Raw genomic sequence first — 27,595 nt, forward strand, 5'->3', positions numbered from 1 at the left:
AGAGGGTTGTAAAAACGGGCTTCTGAACCATGGTTTTACAGCTCCCCATCCAAACTGCAAAATAATAGCTGGATGGGGCTGTTCACACACTGCGGCAGTTTCTCCTTGGGCTGCTGAATTGGACAAGTGTCGCTTGTCAAACTGACTCACTGAGTTCAACAAGGCTGCGCTGCAACCACATACAGCGCATGCAAATGCAGCATGGTTATGTGGCATTATAGGGTTAACCGATTGTGGCCCTGGGGCCGCAATTTTCCCAGGTCTGGTCTAGATTGAGGCCTAAGTATTTTAGGTGAAGTGGAGGCTGGGGGGGGGGGGGGGGGGGGGAGACTTGTGAAAGTCAATTCAACTGAAAAGCCAGAAGTATCTGAATAGTCATTTGGACATTTATACATAGAGTACCTAGATGACCTTCTGAAAGACTCCTCTTCATCTGTTACCTTAATGTCCAGAGTTCTTAAGAGGGCAAGAAGGATGTAAGTACCTTTGTGAATTTTCTGGGTGCAAAAAATAGGCTAAATGGCAGTGAGACAAATTGGAACGAACGGTTTGTCTCCTACTGCAAAACAAAGGAATAGTTGATGAGGTGGGTAAATGAGAATATGTAGATAAGCATCTTGAATGTCTATTGATACAAGGCATTTCCCTTGTCTCAGAAAAGCAATAATGGACTTTGCTAATTTCATGCAAAACTTTGGAATATAAAGATACTTCTTCAAGAATTTTAGGTCCAGGATAGGACGAACACCCCCCAATAGGTTTTAGTACCATGGACAGGTTTGTGTAGTTTGAGTAGAGTCTTTTGAACTGGTCCTCCAGAGGGGTAATAATGAACACTGTGGGACATGCAATGGTTCAGGCCGGTTTACAAATCTGACTGTCCTTGAGCAGGTTTTGACTGGTTTGAGAAAAAAAAAATCTTGCGTTTTGAAATTTTGTACCCCTTTGAAACCACAGACTGAAGCCAGAGGTCTGGGATGAAAGGCAAATATAACAGACTCCTCCCACAGATAGGGCATTGTGAAGAAGATTTTGGGGTAGACTTGATGGATTTTTACTTTCCAAGCATTGCACTGAAAGGAAGGGCTGGGTCTTGGCTTTACAGATTGAGGAGGGTGACGGGGAACTCTTTTAGGGAGGTGGAACACATGAGCTGGGGGGTGTTTGCGTGGTTGTTGGGGACATCTGTTGTGGAAGAACGACCTTTCCACCCATAACATCTTTGAGGAATGTGTTCACTGCCTCACTAAACAGACATCCTCCTTCAAAAGGACATAATAGAGTGAGGTATCATTTACGAACAGTTTCAACTGCCCAGGCTTTTAACCATAGAATTTTTGTGTCATGACTTGTACAACAGCATCAACACAAAAGAGTAAGGTGAAGATCAGTGTCTAATTGCTCGGCTAAAATTTGCTCTTGGAAGACAAGTAATTTGCCCTAGTCCAATTAGCTGTTGTCTGACAAATTGCAACAATAACCAGTTGCAGAGCTGGGACTGTGAGGTTAATTAGAATCTTAAGGAGATTCTTAAATTTGCTGTCAGAAGAATCTTTAAACTAAGGACATCTTCTATAGGTATAGTAAGATCTTTGCTTAAGACTGAGATGGCAGGGTCTACTAATGAAACAGCCCACTTTTTTGTGAACCCTTCTTCCACTGGAAAGTATTGTGAGTGGTGAATATTTTTTTCAGGGTAACCCCCAATTGTCATGAATTGCCCATTTTATTTGGTCGCCAATGGGGAATGTCTATTTAGACTTACCAGGTCTCATACTACCTAAGGAGGCATGGTGAAACGAAGGAGAATCAAGTGCATCGATGCTAAGGATTGTGAGCAAAGCAGAAGAGAATATCTTTTTAATCACAAGCATATTGCATGAAGCTGCAACATCGGGTGTATAGAAGCCTGGGGGGAAAATCTTCCATGGCCTCCTCTAACATCACCTCTGGAGCCTTTTCATTCCCATCAAGGACTCAAAGAGAAAGAACAGGAAGGTGCAAACACCTTGTGCATTAGCAGCGATTTGTATAAAATCCAATAGTTGCCAAGTAAATACTCACAAAAGTAGAAAAGGAAGAGACGTTAAAAATAAAAGATGTCATAGTGTGGAAATCGCTCAGCTCTGAAGGGGGTGTGCCCCCGAAATGCATAAGCTTGGCAGGGTTGCGCGTTTCCACGCGGTTTCCACACTGAGGCATCTTGTGTTTTTAATGTCTTATCCTCTTCTACTTTTGTGTGTATTCACTTGACATCTATAGGATTTTATACAAATAATCACTGGCAATGCACTAGGTGTTTGCATCTTTCTGTTCTCTTTGTAGTTGTTATGGGACTCCCCTATCTGAGGTCATACATTTTTGACCCCTTCTGGCATAGGCTGCATTGTGAGTGCTGGGAATGACTGTTTTATGTTGATGTCCATCAAGGACTTTGTCTATAAGAGCAGGCAATTCAGTTTCTGACTACAGTAGAAATATGAAGGGGGTGGAGATGGGAGCCTACCACTTCTGAGACCGGCATAGTGATGGCTGTAATAAAGCTATTCGGTGTCTGAGAAATTCTGACACGGTTGCAGAAAAGTCTGCCTGTATCAGAAAGGCAGCTTGTCAGAGAGCTAGAATCAGGTGCAGAGACCAATGTTAAAAAAATGGTTGTACTCTGGTGCAAGGGACGTATCATCACTTTAAGCAGTTTGAGTGCAATGAAGGCTTTCGGCAGAGTGAATGTTTGCCTGAGCTTTTGCCATGGTTCCCTTGCGCCTGGTTTCAGCAACTATAAATTAGGGCATGCCACTGTGGGGTAATAACGATAAGAGTGTAGAAATAGAGTAAGTGTGTCTGTGAAGGAGTACAGAACAATGGAGGAGCCAACCATTCTGTAGTGAAAGTGGCTGAGTACCTTATAAAGAGCTCCATGCAGACGTAGTAGTGTTTTTTTATGTTTACGACCACATCACCACAGAATATCTGTTAAATGTTATCTACTACTATTCCAAGAAAAAAAAAAATTATTTCAGGAGGCAACTCACATTAAAAAAAAAAAAAACATTTTCACTTACTTGTCTTCGTGTTCATATATATTAAGGCCCAAGGCATCCACACCCAGCCATAGTTCCGTGCCCTTTTTATTTTTGATCTCAAAATAATTTACTCCGTACATTTCTAGATCCTGAGCAATTTTTAGATACTCCATCATAGAATCTTCCCTGTAGAGAAAATAAATACCATAAGAATATTAAAAAGTCTCCACACTTTAGACTAGAAGTCAGACATTGTGCCTCTAGTAACCTACAAATCTAAATCAGATTGATGCACAAGGAAAGGTTTTCTAAGATCATGTCATTCTGGTGTGGGGATATTGGGACTGAATGTTTTAGGCACTGGATTGTTTGCTTCCAGCACAGAATAATGGGCGACAGTATTAAGGCTTTGTCATGTGAATAGATTGGTTTTAGGACCAATTTAGGGTTAAAGTGGAAGTTCAGTCAAACTAACTATACTTAACTCTACAGCCACCTCATTATTTTTTAGTGTTGGGGATACTTTCTAAAACACCAGCCAACTACAGTATGTACATTATCTGTGCTAGGAGCCGCACTTCGTAAAAAAATCATGATACATTTTTCTCAGCATGTGGTACTGGTAGTTTTCTATTGTATTGCAGGCACCTTCTGGTTCTTGGTCTTTGATAGCTTCACAAAATGTGTGGCCTTTCAGAAGAAAAGAGCCTGACAATTACTAACCAACATGCAGTTGAACTGAACTTTCTTTTATACACAAAATGTCTTTACAAGAAATTTGCCATTACTGTGAGGAATTGTTTAAAGAAGAAGTACAGTCAAAGCTCTTTTGGCTGTACTTCTCCTGTGGATCACAGGAGTGCAGTTCATTTGTGGGGCAGAGCAGACAGCGTTCACTAACAGCACCACTCTCTGCTCAGAACAGCTGTGAGAACTCAGCAATCATGTGATCACCGAGTTCTGACCCTTAGAGCCAGTCGAGAACTGATGCTGCATCCACCTAGGTAAGTATGATTTTGGGGAAAAAAGGAATTCCCATATTCTCTTTTAATAACCTTCTATACAGGTTATGCAACTAACACAAAAAAGAAAACTGAGTAGATATAACCTGACACTGCCCCGTTGGTTTTGTGGTAAGCCCAGAAGTGACATTTCCAGTGGAGTGTGGTGGGTCAAGTCACGCACAAGATTCTGTTTTCTGGACATGACCAGAACAAGATCCTCCCACTGCAAGATTTAGTTATGATCACACTCACATCAAAAACTGATGCAATCCCAAAAACAGAAAAAATGGACATTCAACAGGAAGAATGACAGCAGCCCATAAACACAGCTACAGATTTGCAGTAGTGGGGAATCGGAAAAACAATTTTGTGGCTCGAGTCCCAAGAAAGACATCAGAAACTATTGGAAGGTTTTAAATTCCAACATCTTGAAAAAACAAATACCAAATTTTGGGTAGACTGATATAATATTTTAGCTGATACAGCAGTTTTTGCTTTTTTTTGGCCATGTTTAAAAAAAATCAATTAAGGCATGAAGATAACTTAAATCCCCCAATGTATTATATATACACAAGAGCTTGTCAACTTGTGAGATACAGCCCTGGCCAAACGTTTTGAGAATTACACAAATATTACATTTACCTGCAAGGAAACACGTGCAGTCATCATTGCTTTGCACAAAAAGGGATTCACAGGCAAGGATATTGCTGCTAAGATTACAACTAAATCAACCATTTATCGGATCGGATCATCAAGAACTTCAAGGAGAGAAGATTAATTGTTGTGAGGAAGGCTTCAGGGTGCCCAAGAAAGTCCAGCAAGCGCCAGAGCTTGCACAGGAATGGCAGCCGGAAGGTTTGGGTGCATCTGCATGCACAGTGAGGTGAAGACCTTTGGAGGATGGCCTAGTGTCAAGAAGGGCAGCAAAGAAGCCACTTCTCTCCAGAAAAAAACATCAGTGACAGACTGATATTCTGCAAAAGGTACAGGGATAGGACTGCTGAGTACTGGGGTAAAGTCATTTTCTCTAATAAATCCCCTGACTGTTTGGGGCATCTGGGAAAAACCTTGTCTGGAAAGAAAAGGTGAGTGCTACCATCAGTCCTGTGTCATGCCAACAGTAAAGCATCCTGAGATCATTCATGTGGGGTTACTTCCCAGGCAAGCGAGTGGGCTCACTTGCCATGAAAAAAAGAATGGTACAAAAACATCCTCCAAGAGTAACTTCTCCCAACCATCCAAGAACAATTTGGTAATGAACAATGCCTTTTCCAGCATGATGGAGCACCTTGCAATAAGGCAAAAGTGATAACTAAGTGGTTTGGGGAACAAAACAACAACATTTTGGGTCCATGGCCAGGAAATTCCCCAGACCTTATTTCTATTGAGAACTTGTGATCAATCCTCAAGAGGCGGGTGAACAAAAACCCCCCACAAATTCTAACAAACTCTAAGCATTAATTATGCAAGAATGAGCTGCCATCAGTCAGGATGTAGCCCATAAGTTGATTGACGGAATGACAAGGTGAACTGCAGAGGTCTTGAAAAAGAAGGGTCAACACTGCAAATATTGACTCTTTGTATAAAACTAATGTAATTGTCAATAAAAGCCTTTGACACTCATGAAATGCTTGTAATTATACTTCAGTATACATAGTAACAAATGACAAAAAGATATAAAAACACTGAAGCAGCAGACTTTGCGAAAATTAATATTTGTGTCATGTTCAAAACCTTTGGCCAGGGTTGTATACACACTCTCCCATCTGATGTAACAACCAAAGTGTGTGTAAAACGGTCTGCTGCCAGGGATGTATGCTATACGTCAGTGGCAGTAAAAGGATTAAATACCTAGAAATACTATAGGCCTCACACAGTGAGTCAGAATTAATGGATGTACAATGTAAACAGGCTATCATTATTCATACCTTAACATGCTCCTATGCTCTTCGTGCCAGGTTTGTATCCTTTCTTCCCATTGTTCTTTTGTCAGTTTATGTTGTTCCAGAACCCTAGAAAAATTAACCGAACAATGTTAAATATTCATTGTTTAAACCAAGTGCTGGAGAATGAATGTTAGCACAGTTCAAGCTAAACCAACAGATTGTGTGAAAAACTGGATTAGTTTAACTCTTGTGTTATACTGTGGCCTACAGGAGGTTTGGACACTGGCAACCAAAAAAAAAAAAACACACACAAAACTGTACAGCAGTCCAGGATAACCCCACCTACTACTTGAATACTACAGTTTTGTAGCGAGCAGTGCCAAGAGTGTAATCATAAACACAAAGTAATGGGACCTGTGTCCCTCAATGGACTCCAAGAAAAGTATTTTTCGGCAAGTATAATCCGATTTTCTTTGTCATCCATTGAGGGATAAAGCAAGTGTTCCAGCTTCAGGATGGCCAACTGAGGGTTGAACAGAGCAGCAACAAATGCTAACAAAAAATCTTGGGACTGCCTACAGCTCAAAAAGTTGCCTTAAGGACCTTTCACCGGAAGCTGGTATCAGAGGAGTCTACAACATCCACCTGGAAGAAATCAGAGAACAAGTGAACAATAGATCAGGTGGCAGCCTTGCAAATCTGAGAAATAGTTGTTTGATGCTGAGAACTTCAAGGAGCACTCAATGATCTAGTAAAGTGCACCTTACTATGAAAGGGTGGACCCAATCCTTGAAACCATACGCTTGGATGATGGTCTGTCTTGGCCACATACAGATAGTGGAACGAGAAGGCAGGATGTCAAAATGGAATCAGTCATTCTGAAAGAAGCAGGGGCTGAAAGACAGTCCTGGCCTGAGCGCCACCTTTCCCCTATACAAAATTTCATCTTTGCAGAGCATCGAATCAGTGTTTCCCACACTTTGCAGGACCCTTACACTACCAGTTCGTGCTACTGTCCTTCAGCCTCTTGTCTGCATCTTTAGTGCTCAGCAAGGTGCTGGCCCCTGTACTAGACCTGCTTTTCTCTTGTAGTACGCTCATTGTGAGATCGTGAGAAAACCTCCCGGTTTTCATTTCCCACCATGATTCAGCTGTTCCTACCCTACTTTGTCATGTTCAACTATATAGGGATCTCTCAGATTTCAAGATAAATTTACATGCCTTTACAATGACCATCCTCCCACAGCTTTTATATTACATACAGTAATTTCCCAAATACATCCCCCAAGCCTTCTTTACACACATACATTCTCTAATAAAGTTGTTCATTCGGGACAAACAACCCAGAATAGGTAACGCTCTCCTCACTCTGCCCAAACAACATGGTAGTACTGGCCTGTCAGACAAAGGAAACTACTATAAGGCCCTACATCTATCATGTATTTTGATCTGGTGTGCACGTCAAACAAAAAAATTGGATACGAGGGGAACAGGACAGCTCCACAATACCATTACCCATTCTTGCATGGCTCCTATTGACCAACTGGCAAACCTTCAAGACCCAGCCAACACCAAGCATTTCCATTACCAGGGATCTCTCTCCATCCCTCCCCACTGACCACAGTTCAAGACCACCTTGATTTTTCTTCAAGCCAGGAAAACAAGCACCTAAGACACCTTATGGAGGCAGGTATATTTAGAGTCTTGCATTTTGTAACACAAACTGACTGGTTTGACCATACGTACATGGAAAACTTGCCCTTTCCACCCTAGACCCACCGGTGGCCTTTCAGGTGCAGCATTTTCTGAAGTGCGCCCCAAACAAAACTCAATATACCAAACCTTTACCTCCTTTTGAACCCGTGTCTTGAGGGTAAGGCCTTACCTCATTTACTCTCCTACCTTTATAAATCCCTACTCACTCCAACTGCAAACTATACCCACAATACATTCAGAAATGGGAAGCAGAACTGCAAGCTCCTCTCACACAAAGTCAAACACATACAGCCATACATTTGGCGCATGGAGCATCCATATCCAATAGGTTTCAAGAACAGGGATACAAACTTCTGGCCTATTGGTAGAGAGTCCCAGCCCTCCTTCACAAATTTTTCTGACAGGTCCCAATCAACTGTTAGATGTCAGTCAGTACTAGATACTTTTCTACATATATTCTGGAGTTGTCCTGTTGCATTGGTTGGGTCCTTAAAAACAAACGCATTCTCCACCAGTATTGGCAGTCACTTTGTTAAGGCAGTGCACTGCCGGATCCATTGGGGTGAGCAAAACATCTTGTCAGGGTTTTTCCAAACTCTGTAGAAAATATCTGAACAAGGGGTACAGTGAGAATGGCTTTGAAGTCTTAGGCATTTTAAAAAGACTGGAAATAGCATTGGTAGAAACAACAGTCTACTCTTATTTCAGAGTGGTGTGCACCACATCAATAAGTGTGAAAACAGTGTCCTATTTGTGAGTTAGAGCAGAGGAATGAGACTGCTCAGGGGCAAGCCCATCAGAAAACAACTGAAGTGACTCAGAAACAAACACAGTGTCAGTTCTGATGCATACCCATGACATGTTGTGACTGCATGGCAGTAAGGCAATGTAAGGTTCAGTGTATAAAGGCAAGTCCACAGGTACTCAGGAAACCCATACATACAAAGCAGGTGAGAGTCGAATGACTGCAGGTGACCAAAGTCACTGTAGACAGGCGGCAGGATGGGATTTAGCAAGAGCAGCAGCATGAGATCCTTCCTCAATGCTGTATGGCAGGAAAGAGTGCAGATGTCACCTAGTGGATGACATCAGCACTCAATCCCACAATATTAACCCCTTTCTATATCCATCTATCTATCTATATATCTATATATCTATATCTATATATATATATATATATATATAAATAAAGCGTCAGGAAGCGGAGAATTTTACAGGCGTCCAATCACCTATGCAACGGAGACGGCTTCCAGTACTCAACTCTGACCAGCCCACTCACAAAGTGACGCTTTAGAGATAGGGCAAGCACTGACGCAATGCCAATAGATCGGAATCTGGAAAGCACTTATGACTTTTTATTGAAAGGGAGCCTGGAAAGCGCCTTACTTGGAACTGAGTGCCCATAGTTCACTTCCAGGACAACCCCAGAACAGTCAGTACAGCAGCCTATGGACACAACACCCCTGGGGGGCAGAATGAGGACAGCCATACTGGAAGGCTACAATCAGAGGCTAGCTGGAGCAGCAGTGTAGAGAAGAGATTTAATTTTAAAAAAAAGTTAGGAGGTTAGGAAAAAAAAAATTGTACTTGCAAAAAATGGGTTAGTCTTTTAAACATCATAGCCGAAGAAAGATATCCATCCTAGGACATAGCAAAAAAAAACGAAGATAAGCTAGTAGGAGGAAGTTTTGCTGGGCTGGCCTATAGTTTTTTGTTTTGCTAGTGGCCAATCCTGTAGGCAGCTTTTTTTTTTTTCAATCCTTCGGTTGGATTGCTTTTGGACATTTCAACAGGTGAAAGGCTTCCTGTGTCCCTCAATGGATGGGAAAGAAAACAATATGAGCTCTGGATAAATAAACATGGTAATTTGCTGTGCACTATTGCAAATGAATGAGGCAGAATACTCTCTGCACCCAATGACCTCTGTTTCAACATATCCAACTGGCACCGCTTTGTTTTTGTACACACAAAAATGATCTTTATAAAAATAGTTATTCCGCCACCCACATCAATGTATTTGGCTCTTGTACAAAGACATCATTAACCCTGGCAGTTAGGCTACAGTGAATCTGACGGCATATTATCACTGTGCATAGTTGTGCACATACAGTTTCAGAAAGCTGACAGTTCTGTACACTTTTGTATACTAGTCACCTGGTTATCATTCTAAACTCAAGGATTCAATGGTCTCACTAAGATAGAGACCTGGAAAAAGTATGTAGGTATGGAAATCTGATATTAAAGTTTAACTAAACCCACAACAGTAAAATCTGTCTAAATATGCAGTAAAGCATGCTTGTTCAACTCACTGTGGAACCTAGGGGGTTAATCCTCTGCATTGTGTAAAAAGGACGTTTGATCTCGTCTTCTCAGATCCTCCCCTTCTTTTGCGGTTCCCAATTCATCTGCCATAGTGCAGTGCAGAAGTGGCAAGTCTGCACATAATCTGTTTGGTGTGTATTGCTATAGAGTTTTGTTTTTTTTTTTTGGAGGGTGCATGTGATCATCACAGGGCCAATTGGCACTGTCCAGACAGAAGGTCAGGGGTTATGCAGCCTCATAGGACAGTCAGAGCAGAATGAAAACACCTCCTACAAGATTAACTGGTGCTCTGCCTGACACTGATAGAAGTCACAAGACTGCTATATACTGCTAATGAGAAAAGGTATTTATCAGTTTATATTTACGAACATAACTGCATTTCCAAGTTCTGTATACTGTGGAAGACTGGCTATAGTGAATGCCAGATGCTGGGCTCAGTAACCAATTAATATGACTACATGCCTATTCTGGATAAAAGACTTAGAACAGGGCTCAACAAATCCCAGGCGTCAGGTTGCCAAGGTGACTAGAAATTATGTCTTGGCACCTGGGTTCACACATATGTGTACTGAAATGGCAATGTCATTCTGCTTTCTGTGCTATCTCAGTACAGGTGTGATTTTGCCGGCTTTATACACAACTGTCCCCCATTTACTTCAATGCAAAAAACACCTCTCATTGACTTCAATGCAATGTGAACACTTATCTCCACATCTTATACCGCTACTAACCTGCACAGGACCCTTTTCGTAATGGCACTCAAAACATAATGCGTGTGGATCGCATCTGTGTGAACCACCTCAACAGGAACACATAATATCTAGCTTGTCATGCGAATGCATCCAGAATCGCATGTGTGAACCAGGGCAGCTCCATTCACACTTGAGTGTTCTGCAATCACAACAGTGTCCCTGTGATCCAGTGCGGTTGTGAATGGCACCTAAAACGTGGTGCAGTTTTGCCGTGACTGTCATGTGGCAAATCGCATCATGTGAAGCTTGTCACCCAAAAGTTGCCTTGCCCCGGACTCTGACAACCCAGGCTATGCTTGAAAGAAAAAAAAACAAAAAATAAAAAAACAAAAAACACTAGCTCCTAACTTTTTTTAGCCAGCTCCTAGATTAAAAGTGAATTTATCAAGCCCCGACTTACAAGACAATGAAGCTAGAGACTGTCAGAAAACCAATCTCTTTAGATGTCAGCTATGGCAGCTCTAATTTTTCTGGCCTACTCAGATCTCCTTTAAACTTTGGAGAGCAGTGATTACTGCCAATTTACGAACCTCAAACACCATTATGTTAACAGTTTACAATTAAAAATCTAACCATTCTTTCTATTTGTAACTTTTTTTTTTTTCTTAGACCAGAGGTGAGAAGTCTAAAAACATATCAGATACCACAGATAACATATTTTGAAACTGGCAAGCTGGGGTTGTCATTGTTTTACCTTGTTAGTCATGCATTCAGTGAAATATGAAGTTCCAATTTGTGTAGTTCTGTATTGGCGATTCATTAAAGCGACCCCATACTAACTTGTGGGAAGAGATGGCCAGCAGACAAGCAGTACTGAACATAAAATGAGATTTTTCAAGAAAGCTTTTACTGGTTTGGACAAAAATAACTTTTTTATTGCTATTACAATGCTGATGAATGAATGTATATACTGTGGCCAAGGGATTTCCTTAAAACGGTCAAGAGCTGTGCTGGAACAAAATGCAAAAAAGAAAAAAAATCTGTACTGAGAGCAACAGTAGTGCCACAGACCACTTGTTTCTTAAAATAAAACCCATTTGGCTGTCATATACTCATCTGGTTTAATGAATTACAATGTACACTGACAGAATAAGTTTACAGATCGATAGTTCTGTCTTCACTTGCTTGTTCAAAGTAATGAATCCAACAAAAAAAAATTAGCATGAGAAGAGGAAGTTTTATTTTTATAAGACATTTGGTTGGCTGACTCAAGAAAAGTATGAAGTCAAAGTTTTCACTTATCAAGCGGAGGGTGACCAGCCTTCATATATACTATATTGCCAAAAGTATTGAGACACTCCTCCAAATCATTGGATTCCAGTGTTCCAATCACCTCCATAGCCACAGGTGTATAAAATCAAGCACCTAGGCATGCAGACTGCTGCTACAAACAATTGTGAAAGAATGGGTCACTCTCAGGAGCTCAGTGAATTCAAGCGTGGTACTCCGATAGGTTTCCACCTGTGCAATAAGTCCATCTGTGAAATTTCCTTGCTACTAAATATTCCACGATCAACTGTTAGTGGTATTATAACAAAGTGGAAGCGACTGGGAACAACAGCAACTCAGCCATGAAGTGGTAGGCCACATAAAATGACGGAGAGGGGTCAGCACATGCTGAAGTGCACAGTGCGCAGAAGTCGCGAACTGTCTGCAGAGTCAATAGCTTAAAGATGTCCAAACTTTGTGTGTCCTTCAGATTAGCACAACGGTGTGTAGAGAGCGTCATGGAATGGGTTTCCATGGCTAAGCAGCTACATCCAAGCCTTACATCACCAAGTGCAATGCAAAGTATCGGAAGCAGTGGTGTAAAGTACACCGCCACTGGACTCTGGACTCTCAGTGGAGACATTTTCTCTGGAGTGACGAATCACGCTTCTCTATCTGACAATCCAATGGACGTGTCTGTGTTTGGCGGCTGCCAGGAGAACGGTACTTGCTTGACTGCATTGTGCCAAGTGTAAAGTTTGGTGGAGGGGGGATTATAGTGTGGGGTTGTTTTTCAGGGGTTGGGCTTGGCCCCTTCGTTCCAGTGAAGGGAACTCTTAAGGCATCAGCACACCAAGACGTTTTGGACAACTTCATGCTCCCAACTTTGTGGAAACAGTTTGGGGATGGCCCCTTCCTGTTCCAACATGACTGCACACCAGTGCACAAAGCAAGGTCCATGAAGACATGGATGAGCGAGTTTGGGGTAGAGGAACTTGACTGTCCTGCACAGAGTCCTGACTAAAACCTGATAGAACATCTTTGAGATGAATTAGAGCAGAGAAACTGCGAGCCAGGCATCAGTGCCTGACCTTACAAATGCACTTCTGGAAAAATAGTCAAACATCTGCACAGACACACTCCTAAACCTTGTGGACAGCCTTCCCAGAAGAGGTGAAGCTGTTATAGCTGCAAAGGGCGGCGCCAAGTCAATATTGAACCCTACGGACTAAGACTGGGATGCCATTAAAGTTCATATGCGTGTAAAAGCAGGCGTCCCAATACTTTTGACAATATAGTGTACGATGGCAGAATCTGTTATATATAGTAATTGGTCTCCACATAGGACCTTTTAATACACAACGTGCAGACATACAGGTTTTCATGTCTTAATCTCAGAGGAGATGTACCGAACCCATAAAGAAGAAAATCTGTTATATATAGTACCAAAGCTGAGAGGAAATTACAGGCAGCTACAACTCTAGGAATAAACACCTAATAAATACAAAACAAAAAGGATGGGATTTGACACATTTATGAAAGGAAATTGGTTCACAGACTGTGCTTTTAAAGCTGTGCTAGTGACCTCGAGCTTTTGTGCATCACCTGCAAGAGACGCTCACAGCATTGATCTTGGCAGAAGCAGGGCATGTTATTTACAGATTCCATTTGATTTTCATTCTGTAAGAACATGGGAATCAATACTCTTATAACAAGGAAAAATACCAGGCCATTCCATTCATTAGAAGAATAGGAACACACATCTGCTTAAGGTGAATGCGCTACTTTATCTCGTGCGTGTTTTACTTACCGCTGAGGAAGCAGCCTGTCATTGGCCAGGTAACCTGGTTTGTGGACATCCTTGCTGTAATCTCCATATTTGGCTTGCACAGCATAGGAGGCTAGCAGGACGGCTGTCTCAGGAGGACAGTAAATCTCATCATTTAAAATTGCTTCTTTAACTTGTAAAAAGAATAGTCTTTGGGTTATTTCCTGAATTAACTCCTCCGACACATCCTCCGGGAAAAATTTAGCTCTGAATTTGAACTGCAGAGGGTTCTCTTTCCGGACATCTTGCTGAGTGACCTATAAAAATTAGATAAATGAGCATCTATTAACCAGAGGGCTTTACAAGAGTCATTTTGGGTCATGTTTGTTTATCCATGTAATTAAGAAACGTGCCTGTGTTGCCCCATAGCAACGGATTCATTCCACAGATCCCATTTCCAGCGGAGACTTGAATCTGGTCAATAAGGAGCATCACATCAAGTTGTTTCTTCAAACAAATAATAAGATTATACCCACTGTAATTAAATATGAGGGTATGCATATGCTCATACATTGGTATGGTTACCATGTGGTTTGTTCGTGGAATGGTCACAACAAGGCAGGCTGAAAGTGACAGACTCATGCCAATTCTTACCATGAGACTTCATGATGTGTACAAAATCATGCAGCTATCACACAAGACGACAGCATGGACTATGATCTGCGTTCAGGGCGACATGAGAGTGTGCACATAATGAAATCTGCATTGAAGACATGTTTGTACCTGTGGCCTTTACCTTCTTATTGATTTGCTTAGTGTTCATGCATATTGATCCCCAATACACTTTCACTGCACCTCACTTCTATTCAAAAGATATGTAGAAAGAGATGATAAATTGAAAAAACATCCACTAATTCAATGTTACAAGTAAATGAGCTTCCAACTGGCTTGTTACAATTACAATGGACTCTAGCCACAGTAAAAGACTATATGAGACACACACATCCATTCAGATAGGGAATGAGGCAGTCACTGAAGAGCTCGAGCACACGCGGGCATATAATATTCTGATTTATACAGACTTTCTATCTAATTTATACATATCATACATATACAGTATTGTATTCTATGGACCCATACACACTGGTCTCCATTGATCTGCAGTGTAAAGTCATGTAAACCAAAAATGAAAAAAAAACCCAAGCGTTTGTTTACATGCGTACAGCGCAAACATATGCAGCCTGCCACCACTGTTCTGGGCAAACATGTGATTAACATACTATGGATGTTTATTTGTCAGCTCTGAATGGCTGCCTGCATTCTAACAACCAAGGTTACAGGGCCTATCAATAGTGTGTAATCAGTGGAGCCTACACATTGTTGATATATACATGTCAGCCCGCTGCAGCTGCCAATAGGGTACATTTCGCTGCATGCATATCAACATTAGTACAGACAATATATGTGTACATCATAAGGACAAGATTTTACATAGTTTGATGCCAGAAGATCCTACATAATATTTACAGGGCTATAGATTTGATGATCTGGCAAATATTGGAAAGTTAGGTACACTTTCCAAATAAGGTTAAAGCATACGATCACCTCAAATGTATTAAGTCCATGGATAAAACTATGTCTGGTGTTTTACATTGACTCTCACCGGCCACTTTATTAGGTACACCTGTTCATTGTTTGGTAACACAAATTGCTAATCAGCCAATCACATGGCAGTAACTCAATGCATTTAGGCATCTAGATGTGGTGAAGACAACTTGAATTTCAAAGTGAGCATCAGAATAAGAAAGAAAGGGGATTTAAATGAATTTGAACATTGCATGATTGTTGGTGCCAGACAAGTTAGTCTGAGTATTTCAAAAACTGCTGATCTACTGAGATTTTCATGTAGAACCATCTCTAGGGTTTACAGAAAATGGTCCAAAAAGAGAAAATATCCAGTGAGTGGCAGTTGTGTGGAAAAAAATGCCTTGTTGATGTCAGAGGAGAATGGGCAGACTGGTTAAAGATGATAGAAAGGCAACAGTAACTCAAATAACCACTAGTTACAACCAAGGTATGCAGAATGCCATCTCTGAACGCACATGTTGAACCTTGAAGCAGGTGGGCTTACAGCAGCAGAAGACCACAACGGGTGGCACTCAAGGCAGCTAAGAACAGGAAATAGGCTCACCAAATGTGGACAATAGAAGATTGGAAAAAAGTTGCCTGGTCTGATGAGTCTCGATTTCAGCTGCGAAGTTCAGATGGTAGGGTCAGAATCTGTCATAAACATGAAAGCATGAATCCATCCTGCCAACGGTTCAGGCTGGTGGTGGTGTAATGGTGTGGGAGATATTTCTGGGTACACTTTGGGTCCCTTAGTACCAATTAAGCATTGTTTAAACACCACGGCCTACCTGAGTATTGTTGCTGATTGTCCATCTCTTTATGACTACAGTGTACTCATCTTCTGATGGCTACTTCCAGCAGGATAATGCACCATGTCACAAAGCCCAAAATCAACAAACTTTTTTTTTTTTTAACATGACAATGAGTTCACTGTACTCCAATGGCCTCCACGGTCACCAAATCTCAATCCAATAGAGCACCCTTGGGATGTGGTGGAATGGAAAATTTGCATCATAGATGCAGTTACTGAGTGATACTATGTCAATATGGAGCAAAATCTCTGAGGAATTTTTCCAACACCTTGTTGAATCTATGTCACAAAGAATTTAGGAAGTTCTGAAAGCAAAATGGGGATGAACCCAGTTCTAGCAAGGTGTACCTAATAAAGTGCCCGATGAGTGTATACTGGTGATGCCAACAGACAGATGCCACCACAACAGGTCCACGTTTTAGAGTCTCACTAGTCCAAATACAAGAGCACTCCATAAAATGAAGTTAATTATAAACTCAAACTTAATTAGAGACTCCCTTGTATAGACCATGGTGTGCAGACCCGGAGTTCTTACACAAATGTCACCAAAGTTCCAGAGACAGCGCGGTGATCTAAAGCAGCCCATAGATTATGCAATTTTCTTTCCTTCCATGACTGGTGGAATGAACAAAAAAAAAATCCTTCCGTTGATCGGATGCTGATCAGTAGCTGGTTTTCTAGCATGTCCATTTGACAGACGCTGGACGTTTGGCCAGCATCTATCGGACAGTCTGCTGTACACATGGGCCAAATGTCTACCATGTTTCTGTTAAACCAGCTGATACCTGCCAATATCTTTTATCCAACCTTTGGCTGCCCATGAAGGCTCTGGCTGTCCAGAATGAATGGCAAGGGGCAAGGCTTAGCATACTGTGTGGATAAAATGTAAAAACATTAATAAACTTAGAAAATGCTAAATAAATTTAATCTAAAACCATTAATATAGTTTCCTATTATTGTGAACAGACTAAACGCTCTGAAATCAGGACAATCGCAACATTTTCATAATTGAGTTTGTAGCTCACTGAACTAACTTCTGCCTGGAATTGATCTGTGATTTTTATTTAGTACAGAGGAAACAAAACATCCAAGATAACTTTTCCTAGAAGTTCAATATGATATTGTGAAAAAGTGAATAGAAACAGAAGAAATAGGTCACCTTAAAAGGAGCTGAATTCTGTAGAATATTATGACCACAGTACAATTTTTTCACAGTGGTTCCTGGTATCCCATATGGTCCGCATTGTAAGAGGGATGCTTCACATTACAGACAGTAAAAAATATTCTGACCCCTGCAAATGCTTTGCCTCAGTTCTAGTTTTTCCAAATATTTTCAACTTGTTGCCCAGTTCACAAAATTATAAGAAAAGTATTGGAGGGATGAGGCTCCCATAGAAACCAGGCATGCCCGCTTAACATTTCCAATGGCTAGCAGGGCAAGGGACCTCTCCAATCAGACCCGCCCACTAGTGGCTGAGCAGTTCATATATTTTAAATGTACAAGTTATATTTTTGTCCATTATTTAAACTAGACTAATAGCAGGACCAACCCCCAAAAATTCTTCAAATATATTAAGCTCTGTGTATACAAAGGAGCATGGGGGAGCTCTTGTCCATAATGCGCATGGTACTGACACAGCTCCAGATGATCCACATTGGGTCACAACTGATATGATCCAAAAATATTTAGACAGTACGAAGGTAAATAAAGCACATGGACCGGATGGCATACACCCATGGGTCCTTAAAGAATTGAGCTCTGTCATTTCAAAGCCATTGTTTCTCATTTTTAGGGACTCTTTAATGACTGGCATAGTACCACTGGATTGGCGTAAGGCCAATGTGGTGCCAATATTTAAAAAGGGGTCAAAGTCTTTACCAAGTAATTATAGACCTGTTAGTTTAATTTCTATAGTTGGGAAGACACTGGAGAGTTTAATAAAAGACCACATAGATGAGTTCTTGCTGTAAAAAATATTTTAATCGCTTGCCGCCCTGCCACTGTGTATATGTGTGCAGGGCGGCAGTGGAGCGCAAAAGCACGTTTTAAAACGTGCTCCACGCTCCCGACACATTCGTGGGTAGGGGGCGCGCGCGCGCTCCCGCCGACCCGCGGGTGATACGATTCGATCCAGGAGGGATCAATCATTAGATTTCAGCCAGTGATTTCTGGCTGAAATCACATGATCGGTCCCTGTCCTATCCTGTCCTGTGTTGATATTTACACAGGGCAGGATATGATGTCATTCTTCTCTGCCTGGACACATTCCGTTCCAGACAGAAAAGAAGACATCCAAAAAGTGAGTACACAAGCACTACACTACAGTTAGAACACTCTAGGACACATTTAACCCCCTGATCGCCCCCCCCCCCCCAGTTAACCCCTTCACTGCCCTGTCACCAGTGTCACTGATCAGTGAAGCGATTTTTACTGATCAGTGTCGCTGGCGACTTCCGATAGAGTTAGCGCCCCTCCCAGATAGCGTCAGTTTGCCCGCTAATACACCAGTAGTCCCGTCTAACCCCTTGATCGCCCCCCCAGTTAACCCCTTCACTGCCCTGTCACCAGTGTCACTGATCAGTGAACCAATTTTTACTGATCACTGTATCAGTGTCGCTAGCGACTTCTGATAGTGTTAGCGCCCCTCCCAGATAGCGCCAGTTTGCCCGCCAGTACACCAGTAATCCCGTTTAACCCCTTGATCGCCCCCCCAGTTAACCCCTTCACTGCCCTGTCACCAGTGTCACTGATCAGTGAACCAATTTTACCGATCACTGTATCAGTGTCGCTGGCGACTTCTGATAGTGTTAGCGCCCCTCCCAGATAGCCCGCTAATACACCAATAATCCCGTCTAACCCCTTGATCGCCCCCCGAGTTGACCCCTTCACTGCCCTGTCACCAGTGTCATTGATCAGTGAACAGATTTTTACTGATCACTGTATCAGTGTCACTGGCGACTTCCGATAGTGTTGGCGCCCCTCCCAGATAGCGCCAGTTTGCCCGCTAGTGCACCAGAAATCCCATTTAAACCCTTGATCGCCCCCCTCCCCCCCCCCAGTTAACCCCTTCACTGCCCTGTCACCAGTGTCATTGATTACAGTGAACAGATTTTTACTGATCACTGTATTAGTGTCACTGGTGACTTCCGATAGTGTTAGCGCCCCTCCTAGATAGCGCCAGTTTGCCCGCTAATGCATGGGATTTTTTTTTACCAAAAACATGTAGCAGAATACATTTTGGCTTAAACTTATGACTAACTTTGAGTTTATGATATATTTTTTATAGCTTAAAGTAGAAAATAGTTTTTTTTCAAAATATTCGTATTTTTTTTGATTATAGCGCAAAAAATAAAAAGCGCACAGGTGATCAAATACCACCAAAAGAAAGCTCTATTTGTGTGAAAAAAAGGACGTAAATTTCGTTTGGGTGCAGCATTGCATGACCGCGCAATTATCATTTGAGTTAGTGCAGCGCTGTATAGCAAAAAAAGGCATAAATTACAGTATCTATACCATAGTTTGTAGACGCTATAACGTTCACACAAAGCAATCAATATACACTTATTGGGATTTTTTTTTATCAAAAACATGTAGCAGAATACATTTTGGCTTAAATTTATGACTAGCTTTGAGTTTACGATATATTTTTTATAGCTAAAAGTAGAAAATAGTTTTTTTTTCAAAATTTTCGTGGTTTTTTTGTTTATAGCGCAAAAAATAAAAAGCGCACAGGTGATCAAATACCACCAAAAGAAAGCTCTATTTGTGTGAAAAAAGGACGTAAATTTTGTTTGGGTACAGCATTGCATGACCGCGCAATTATCATATGAATTAGTGCAGCGCCAAACAGCAAAAAAAGGCCTGGTCATTAAGGGGGGTAAATCCTCAGGAGCTCAAGTGGTTAAGCAACAGACAGCATGGATTCATGAAAGACAGGAGTTGTCAAACAAATCTGATTTCTTTTTATGAGGTGAGCAAAACCTTGGACAGAGGGGTGGCGCTGAATGTGGTATACTTGGATTTTGCAAAAGCATTTGACACAGTTCCCCACACACGGCTAATGTGTAAGGTAGAGTCTACAGGCCTGGAAAAATCTGTATGTAAATGGATAGAAAACTGGCTAAAAGATCGTATTCAGAGCGTAGTGGTTAATGATTCATACTCTGAATGGTGTGGGGTCATCAGTGGTGTACCCCACGGTTCAGTGTTGGGACCCTTACTTTTTAATGTATTTATAAACGATATAGGGTCTGAGATTATAAATCCCATTTCAGTCTTTGCAGATGACACCAAGCTGTGCAGTGGAATAACGTCCTTACAGGATGTCTCCAACTTACAAGGCCGACCTCAATGCTCTGTTTAATTGGGCAACTATGTGGCAAATGAGGTTTAATGTTGATAAATGTAAGGTTATGTACTTGGGGGCTAAGAATATGTATGCATCATACATACTGGGGGGGTACAAATGGGGGAACCAATGGTGGAGAAGGATCTGGGAGTTCTGGTAGATCACAAGCTTAATAATGACATGCAATGACAAGCTGTGGGTTCTAAAGCGAGCAAAATCCTCTCTTGTATTAAAAGAGGTATTGACTCCAGAGAGAGATATCATTGTACCCCTGTACAAATCATTAGTAAGACCTCATCCAGAATATGCAGTTCAGTTTTGGGCACCAATTCACAAAAAGAACATCGGGGAACTGGAGAAAGTACAGAGAAGGGCAACCAAACTGATAAGAGGCATGGAGGAGCTCAGCTATGAGGAAAGATTAGACGAACTGAATTTATTCTCTCTTGAGAAGAGGAGATTAAGGGGGGATATGATCAACATGTATAAATACATCAGTGGTTCATATAGTGAACTCGGTGTAGAGCTATTCACCCTGAGGTCATCACAGAGGACAAGGGGGCACTCTTTACGTCTGGAGGAAAATAAATTTAATCGCCAAACACGGAAAGATTTCTTCACAGTGAGCTGTGAAAATGTGGAATAGGTTCCCTCAAGAGTTGGTTCTGGCCAGCTCAGTGGATTGCTTCAAAAAAGGCCTGGATTCTTTCTTGGATACACAGAATATAACTGGATATAACATTTATAGGTAACGTTGATCCAGGAAATATCCGATTGCTCTCGGGGGATCAGGAAGAATTTTTTTTCCCAGCAGGTGCAAATTGGATCGTGCTTTGCTGGGGATTTTTTTGCCTTCCTCTGGATCAACTGTGGGCGTAGGATTATAACTTTTTTTTTTCTATGGTTGAATTGGATAGACTTTTGTCTTTTTTCATCCAGACTATGTAACTAATTCAGCCACCTAATGACATCAGCAAAGTTTTCCAAAATACATAGCAGGTAGATTTCAACAATTAGGGCTTCACACTAGCAGTTGAGGGGCAGTAAATGCCCCCCCCCCCGGCCCCCAAACTTCTCCCCTTTAGCCAGGGGTTTACACATGCCGTGGTTGCAGTACTTTGCTTCGTGGCAGGAATTACACCCTGTCGCTTTCAAACAAATAGGGCAGCTCTGCACATAATTGTAGTTTCAAGGGGTCAAAGCGAATGGCAAGACGGCAATATAACACCTCCTCAATGCCTGTCAAATGCTCTCTAAATGGTAATTTGAATGTAGATTGCTCTTCAGAGACCAAAGCAAAACTGAACAAGCCATTAGGACCAAATCTAGTTAGGTCTCCTTTTTGGAACTACAGTGGTATGAATTTATAGTTTCCTGGTCTGCTGTCTTAAAAGGATTGCAACTGTTCATAGAACAAAAAAGTGCACCATTAGAATTAATTTAAAAATGACAGCCTTGACCAGGTTAAACTCAAGCTATAAATTTTGGATGGATAGATGTGAATGGAACTGTAAATTTCCACCACGAGATCTTAAAGCTGGAGTCCCAGGATGAAATATGTAAAAAATGTAAAGTTTTAACAGACTCTCTTCTAAAGTGACACTAAATATTATCCTTATGCTGCAAAAAAAAATCCAAACACATCCACTACCTAATGGCCCTCTAACCTATTTTTCATGAAAAAAAAAAAAATTCTGCCTCCTTGTAACATCCTCTGTGAGCTCCCGTACCTCTTCTTTTCCCTTCTCCACAACTGTTTGTTTAGAACTAGCAGTGCACGTTAGCTGGTCATGTGCACTGCTCTATGCACACTACAAATCTCATAGTCCATGTCAGGAGCAAACAAAAGAAGGTGGCTACATTGCTTCATACAGTGGGACCACTGAGAGCGAATGCGGTCACCCCCCCCAACGGGAAATCGAATCACAGTGGCAAAAAAGGGATTTAGATGAGGTTGAGGTTAAACACTTCCTGTCCGGACACTTTTACCCCCTTCCTGTCCAGGCCAATTTTCAGCTTTCAGCGCTGTCACATTTTGAATGACAATTGCACGGTCATGCAACACTGTACCTATATGAATTTTTTAGCATTTTTTTTAGACAGATAAAACTTTATTTTGGTGGTATTTATTCACCACTGGGATTTTTTTTTTGTATATAAATAAAAACATCCAAAAATTTAGAAAAGTGTTTTTCTTATAAAATTTGGCAAATAATCTTTCTTCATAAATCTTGCCCAAAATTTATTCAGTTATCTGTTTAGTAAAAAAAACCCAAATTAGTTTATAACCAAAAATTATAATTTTTCAAAAAAAGTTTTACATTTTTTATTTTTTTATATTTAATTTTTTTTTTAACATACTGTCACCCTAGCAGTACAGTGTCACCATAGTGACACTACTACTTGTGGGGGGTGATGAAGATTTTTTTTTTTTTTTTTACACGGATTGCTTTTACACCCATAAAGGCTGTAAAAGCAACCATTTCTCCTTCTCTCTGGCTGCATTCTGGCAGCCATTGAGAAATACTGTGTGAGCTGTGATTGGCCACAGCTTGTCACATGGTACAAGGCTGTTGTGAATAGCCTTGTACCATGTGATCTCTTTGATCATTCACAGATTTCACACGTAGTAAGCAATGATGTCAGAAAGTGACATCTTGCTTACTACTATTCCTGTGATCACTGATTCCAGTGCATTCCAGTTGCAGAAAAATAAAGTAGAACATGCTGCATTTTTTCTGCACAGAGCTGTACTGGAACGCAGTAAAACGCGTCAAAAACACACCGGAAAGCACATGTCCCTATTTAAATTGAAAAAAAGGGGAAAATGAACTGCAATGCATAAAAACGCACTGGAAGGCGGCAAAAAGGTTTCAGGAACACACCTGGACTACACTGCTATGTGAACCGGCCCTAAAGCAAACTTAACCTCAACTGTTAACCTAAAGCACATCTATAGCCAAAACATTTTTTTTTCTTTTAAACTTGGCTGCTTAACACTCTACAAAACCAGAAACATGGCTTTAAAGCTATGTTATCTTCCAAAGATGGGCAAGACTTATAACAAGGGTGAAATACATTTCCTAAAAGAATGCTACCTATGGGAAACGTATGAAGGCCTACGCATTAGGTCACACGATCTGTAAAGAAAAAATCCAGGCAAAATTATAATTTTCCCATGCACTGGGGCTGTGCCTGCACTGCATGGGTTAAATGCTCATTTTGTCTAGAGGCTCAGGAAGTAAAGATATACTTCCCTAATATGTGCAGATGAATGCTCAAGACCGATCCCTGGCGCTCCTCTCCCCCACTGCATGGGAAAATACATCTTTTAACCGGAGTTCTGCTTTAACAAACAGTTCACCAATTCAAACTCTGATCCTTTATGTTAACAGAGGTCACAGCATACACTGGATCAGCCTTCAGATATTGGCCAGCAATGAAGGAAATCTAAATCCATTTTGCAGGACAAGTAAATATTTTAACTCATGTTAATTTTTACTTACCCAATCTAGCAAAACCATTAAAACAGCTTTAAAGTCCACTTCCACTTTTGCAGTCAAATTTGAGAAACTCTTACTAAATGTTTATTATGCGTTTCCATTCACACAACATACCAACAATAATGAAAAAAAACAAAATCTTACCTTTCTAGTTGTGTCTTTGGAGCAAGTTTATTTTTAGGACTGCTATTCTGAATAATTTCAAAAGTGCAATTAGAGAACCTACAACACATGCCTTTTGGTGTATAATCTTTTTTTGGGACAGTGCTCAAATCTGGTTTACAAACTGATGAGATTGGTCAGCACAGTACAGACAAGGTTAATTACATGTAACAGAGTTACAATAAGTCTAGGTTCACCCTAGTGCAGCTGCAATTTGATGTGATTTTCAGCACAATTGCATTTTTAAGGTGTTTTTGATACTACTGTGTTTTTTAGTAGGGAAAAGACTGGATCCTGGTTGTTAAGGAGCCTTAACAACCTGCAAAAACACATCAAAAACAGATCAGACTGATTGAATATACAACAATCCATGTACGGTCAGCCTTACAAAGCCCTATTGCTGTCAGTGATGCTCAAAATCCTCATTTAATCTGCTTTACAAGCACTTGCTACAGTGTCAGCAGCATGCCATTTCCCTGGACCAAGACAACAGTGGACCATTTTTGGTAAACTTATGCTGATGGCTTGTAGTTACCCCCAGGGATGCATGTGATAGCGTGACAACACATTAACACAATTGGAGAACAATTTGTCACCCTATATCAGGAGATGCCTGAACAGGAACATGGCACGATTACCAGACCTTACATCCTCAGATAACTCTGTCAACCAGCCAATTTCTAAACAAAAACAATTTTACTGGGTGGCCATTATGGCCTCTGGGCCTGAGGAAAAGGGTGGGCAACTGTGCTGCAGACAACGCTGGTTTATCAGGGTAAAGACAGTTACCTGACGGATTTCAAACTGATCTGAAGGCATTACCCCCAATGAGCCAGTGTCTGCAAGTGTCCTACTGACATTAGATGGCTCCATAATCTGGATGACTTTTAGGGGTTGATTTACTAAAACTGGGGAGTACAAAACCCAGTGCAGCTGTATATGGTAGCCAATCAGCTTCCATCTTCAGCTTGTTCAATTAAGCTTTGACAAAAAAAAAAAAAAAAAAAATGGAATCCGATTTCTGGTTTTTCTGCAGAGCTGCACCAGATTTTGCACTCTCCAGTTCTAGAAAAACAACCCCTTATTGCCTATGTGCACATTTAACCTGAAGAGACCATAGGCTTCATTTACAAAGGGAAGGCTGATCACTCAATTCTCATACAACACATCCAAGCATAAGAGGAGTAGCCAGCCTGATCTGACACTGCTTGTCATTAAAACGCTAAACCAAAGACTAAACAAATAAAAATGATAAAAGGATACATCAGAACAACCAAAAGGAGATGAAAAGAGGAAACAAACCTTTTTATTCAGCTTTAGCCACGTTGAATAACCTTTGCTGTCCACGTACTGAAGCCCGAAGAACCAGACTTCACGTAGACCAACCGTCTTCACCACCTACGAAGGAGATCAAAACACCACTAATAAAGACAACATTTCTGTTATAGGAATCTTATGCAATGGAAACGTGTGGCTCAGCAAACCACTAGACTAATGATATACCCATTAGTCCTGTGCTATTCTGTGACAATAACATTGCAGAATACACATTTCATACCAATCCAAATCCTGACTGATGTATACTTTACCTTAAATTACTTTCCAAATGGTTATTGATGCCTGGATGAGTTATTATAATGCAAGACTGTGCTGGGCTTCACAGGTTGCTAAATATAACAAGGTACCCCATAAATTGATCTTTTTTTGTTCCACCAGCGGGATAAACAAAAAAAACAAACAAACAAACAAAAAAAAAGGATCCAATTCCCCCATCCACACAGAGGAAGAGGGAATCCTTCCACGCTGTGGTACTGTATGCTGACAGGGGGAAGCCTAACCCTCTGTAAGAATAAAATAATCAGTGTTACCAGCTATAGCTGGCAGCACTGATCGCTCAGGAAAAACTCAACAGGCTGACTGTACACAAGTCAAATCAATAGATCGACTTGTGTTAAACCAGCCTGCCCATACATGGACTGACATTCGACTGGTTCCTGCCGAATTTCGATCCATGTATGGCCAGCTTAAGTTGCTTGTTTGGCTACAGTAATACTTTTGACTTGTGTATGTAAATAAGGCAGAACTCTGTTCTGACAGGTGGGGAAGTGAAGGATCGTGTGTCCCTGCAAAGCTGGGAACACGATCCTTCACTTCCCCTAGTACAAGCACCACCTAGTGTACACCAAGCACATAGCTAGGCACACATTTAACCCTATATTTTGCCCTGGATGTTAACCCCTTCCCAATCAGTGTTAGTACAGTGATTAGTGCATATTTTTAGCACCGATCAAATGTATGAGTTTCAATGGATCCCCCAAAGTGTCAGTATAAAAATGTCAGCCACAATATCGCAGTCCCGCTATAAGATGCTGATCGCCGCCATTACTAGTATAAAAAAAATCCACTTTTAAAAAATTCCAGTATATGTCCCAAGCACAAAAGAAGGATGGCTCTCTGGGTACAGAGGGCTCTGCTGTGAGAATAAAAGGACAGAAGTTTGATCCAGGTATTCCAATCTGCAAAAAGGGTACAGCTATGATTTCTGGAGGCTGAACATCCAATCGACGCTCTGCAGAACATTTACCATCTTGCTGGATGCTGGCTGTCAGGGAGAGGGAGGACAGGTCCTTTAACAGGAGATTGTCCAGGTACCCCACAGCATGAATCCCTTGAGAACAGAGGAGGCCAGAACCATGTGCTTGTACCTTGGTGAAAACCTGGGAGGGTGTGGACAGCCCCAAAGACAGGAGACACACTTGTAACGCTGATCGAACAGAAAACACAGAGAACAATGAGGCAGAAAAATGGATATGTGTAGATAGGCATTCTGGATATCTATTTGGCCAGAAAATTCCCCAGAAAGAGGCAAGTAATGACCCATCTGGCATTTTCTATGAAAATGTAGGAACAAATTGAGAGTTTTCAGATCCAGCATTGGCCAAACAATTCCATTTAACCTTGAAAGCATTCTCCTGCTGGTAAAGGGATAATGATCCATTGATCAAAGAACTGATTCAAAGCAGCAAAATGGATCCATCTGCCGAGATAGGGAATGAGAGAAGTGGGAGAGCATGCACCATGGTGAAGGCATAGTGTACAGCTCCAATTTATAGCCTCTGGAAACAACACTCTGGACCCAGCTGTATGATATTCTCAGGGGCAACAAGGCTGAAAAGGCCGACAGACATGCCGTCACTTTGAGAAGTGGGGGCACACCATCACTGTAAGGAGGCCTTGACAGGTCTGCAAGGCCAGGTCTTCTAATGAAAATACATTACCATTTCAGACTAAGCAGTGGAAGACCGAGGAAAAAAAGGTTGCTTAGAAGGCCTACTGGCAGGTGCACAAGCATTTTTCTTCTAGGAGATAAGAATACCCTTACTCCCTCCTAGATTGTAAGCTCGAAAGAGCAGGGCCCTTGATCCCCTCATGTTTTGCATTGTATTGTTGTTCTGTCACAT

The 27,595-nt window shown here is 41.3% G+C and overlaps 1 protein-coding gene across 2 annotated transcripts in view; it reads right to left on the reverse strand.

Moving 5' to 3' along the window:
- The window catches only part of RDX (radixin), a 200,511-nt gene that overhangs the window by 60,054 nt on the left and 112,862 nt on the right, over positions 1-27,595 (reverse strand). For both annotated transcript variants that reach the window (XM_089666159.1, XM_089666150.1), the window contains exons 4-7: positions 25,437-25,532; positions 13,723-13,997; positions 5,956-6,039; positions 3,063-3,209 (exon numbers count right to left, since the gene is read on the reverse strand). In XM_089666159.1, the coding sequence (XP_089522285.1) occupies positions 3,063-3,209; positions 5,956-6,039; positions 13,723-13,997; positions 25,437-25,532 (602 nt within the window). The remainder of the gene's footprint in view (positions 1-3,062; positions 3,210-5,955; positions 6,040-13,722; positions 13,998-25,436; positions 25,533-27,595) is intronic.

This window comes from Staurois parvus, unplaced genomic scaffold (assembly GCF_062004578.1).
Source record: "Staurois parvus isolate SC_StPar_1 unplaced genomic scaffold, SC_StPar_1.0 ptg000050l, whole genome shotgun sequence".
Lineage (NCBI taxonomy): Eukaryota > Metazoa > Chordata > Amphibia > Anura > Ranidae > Staurois > Staurois parvus.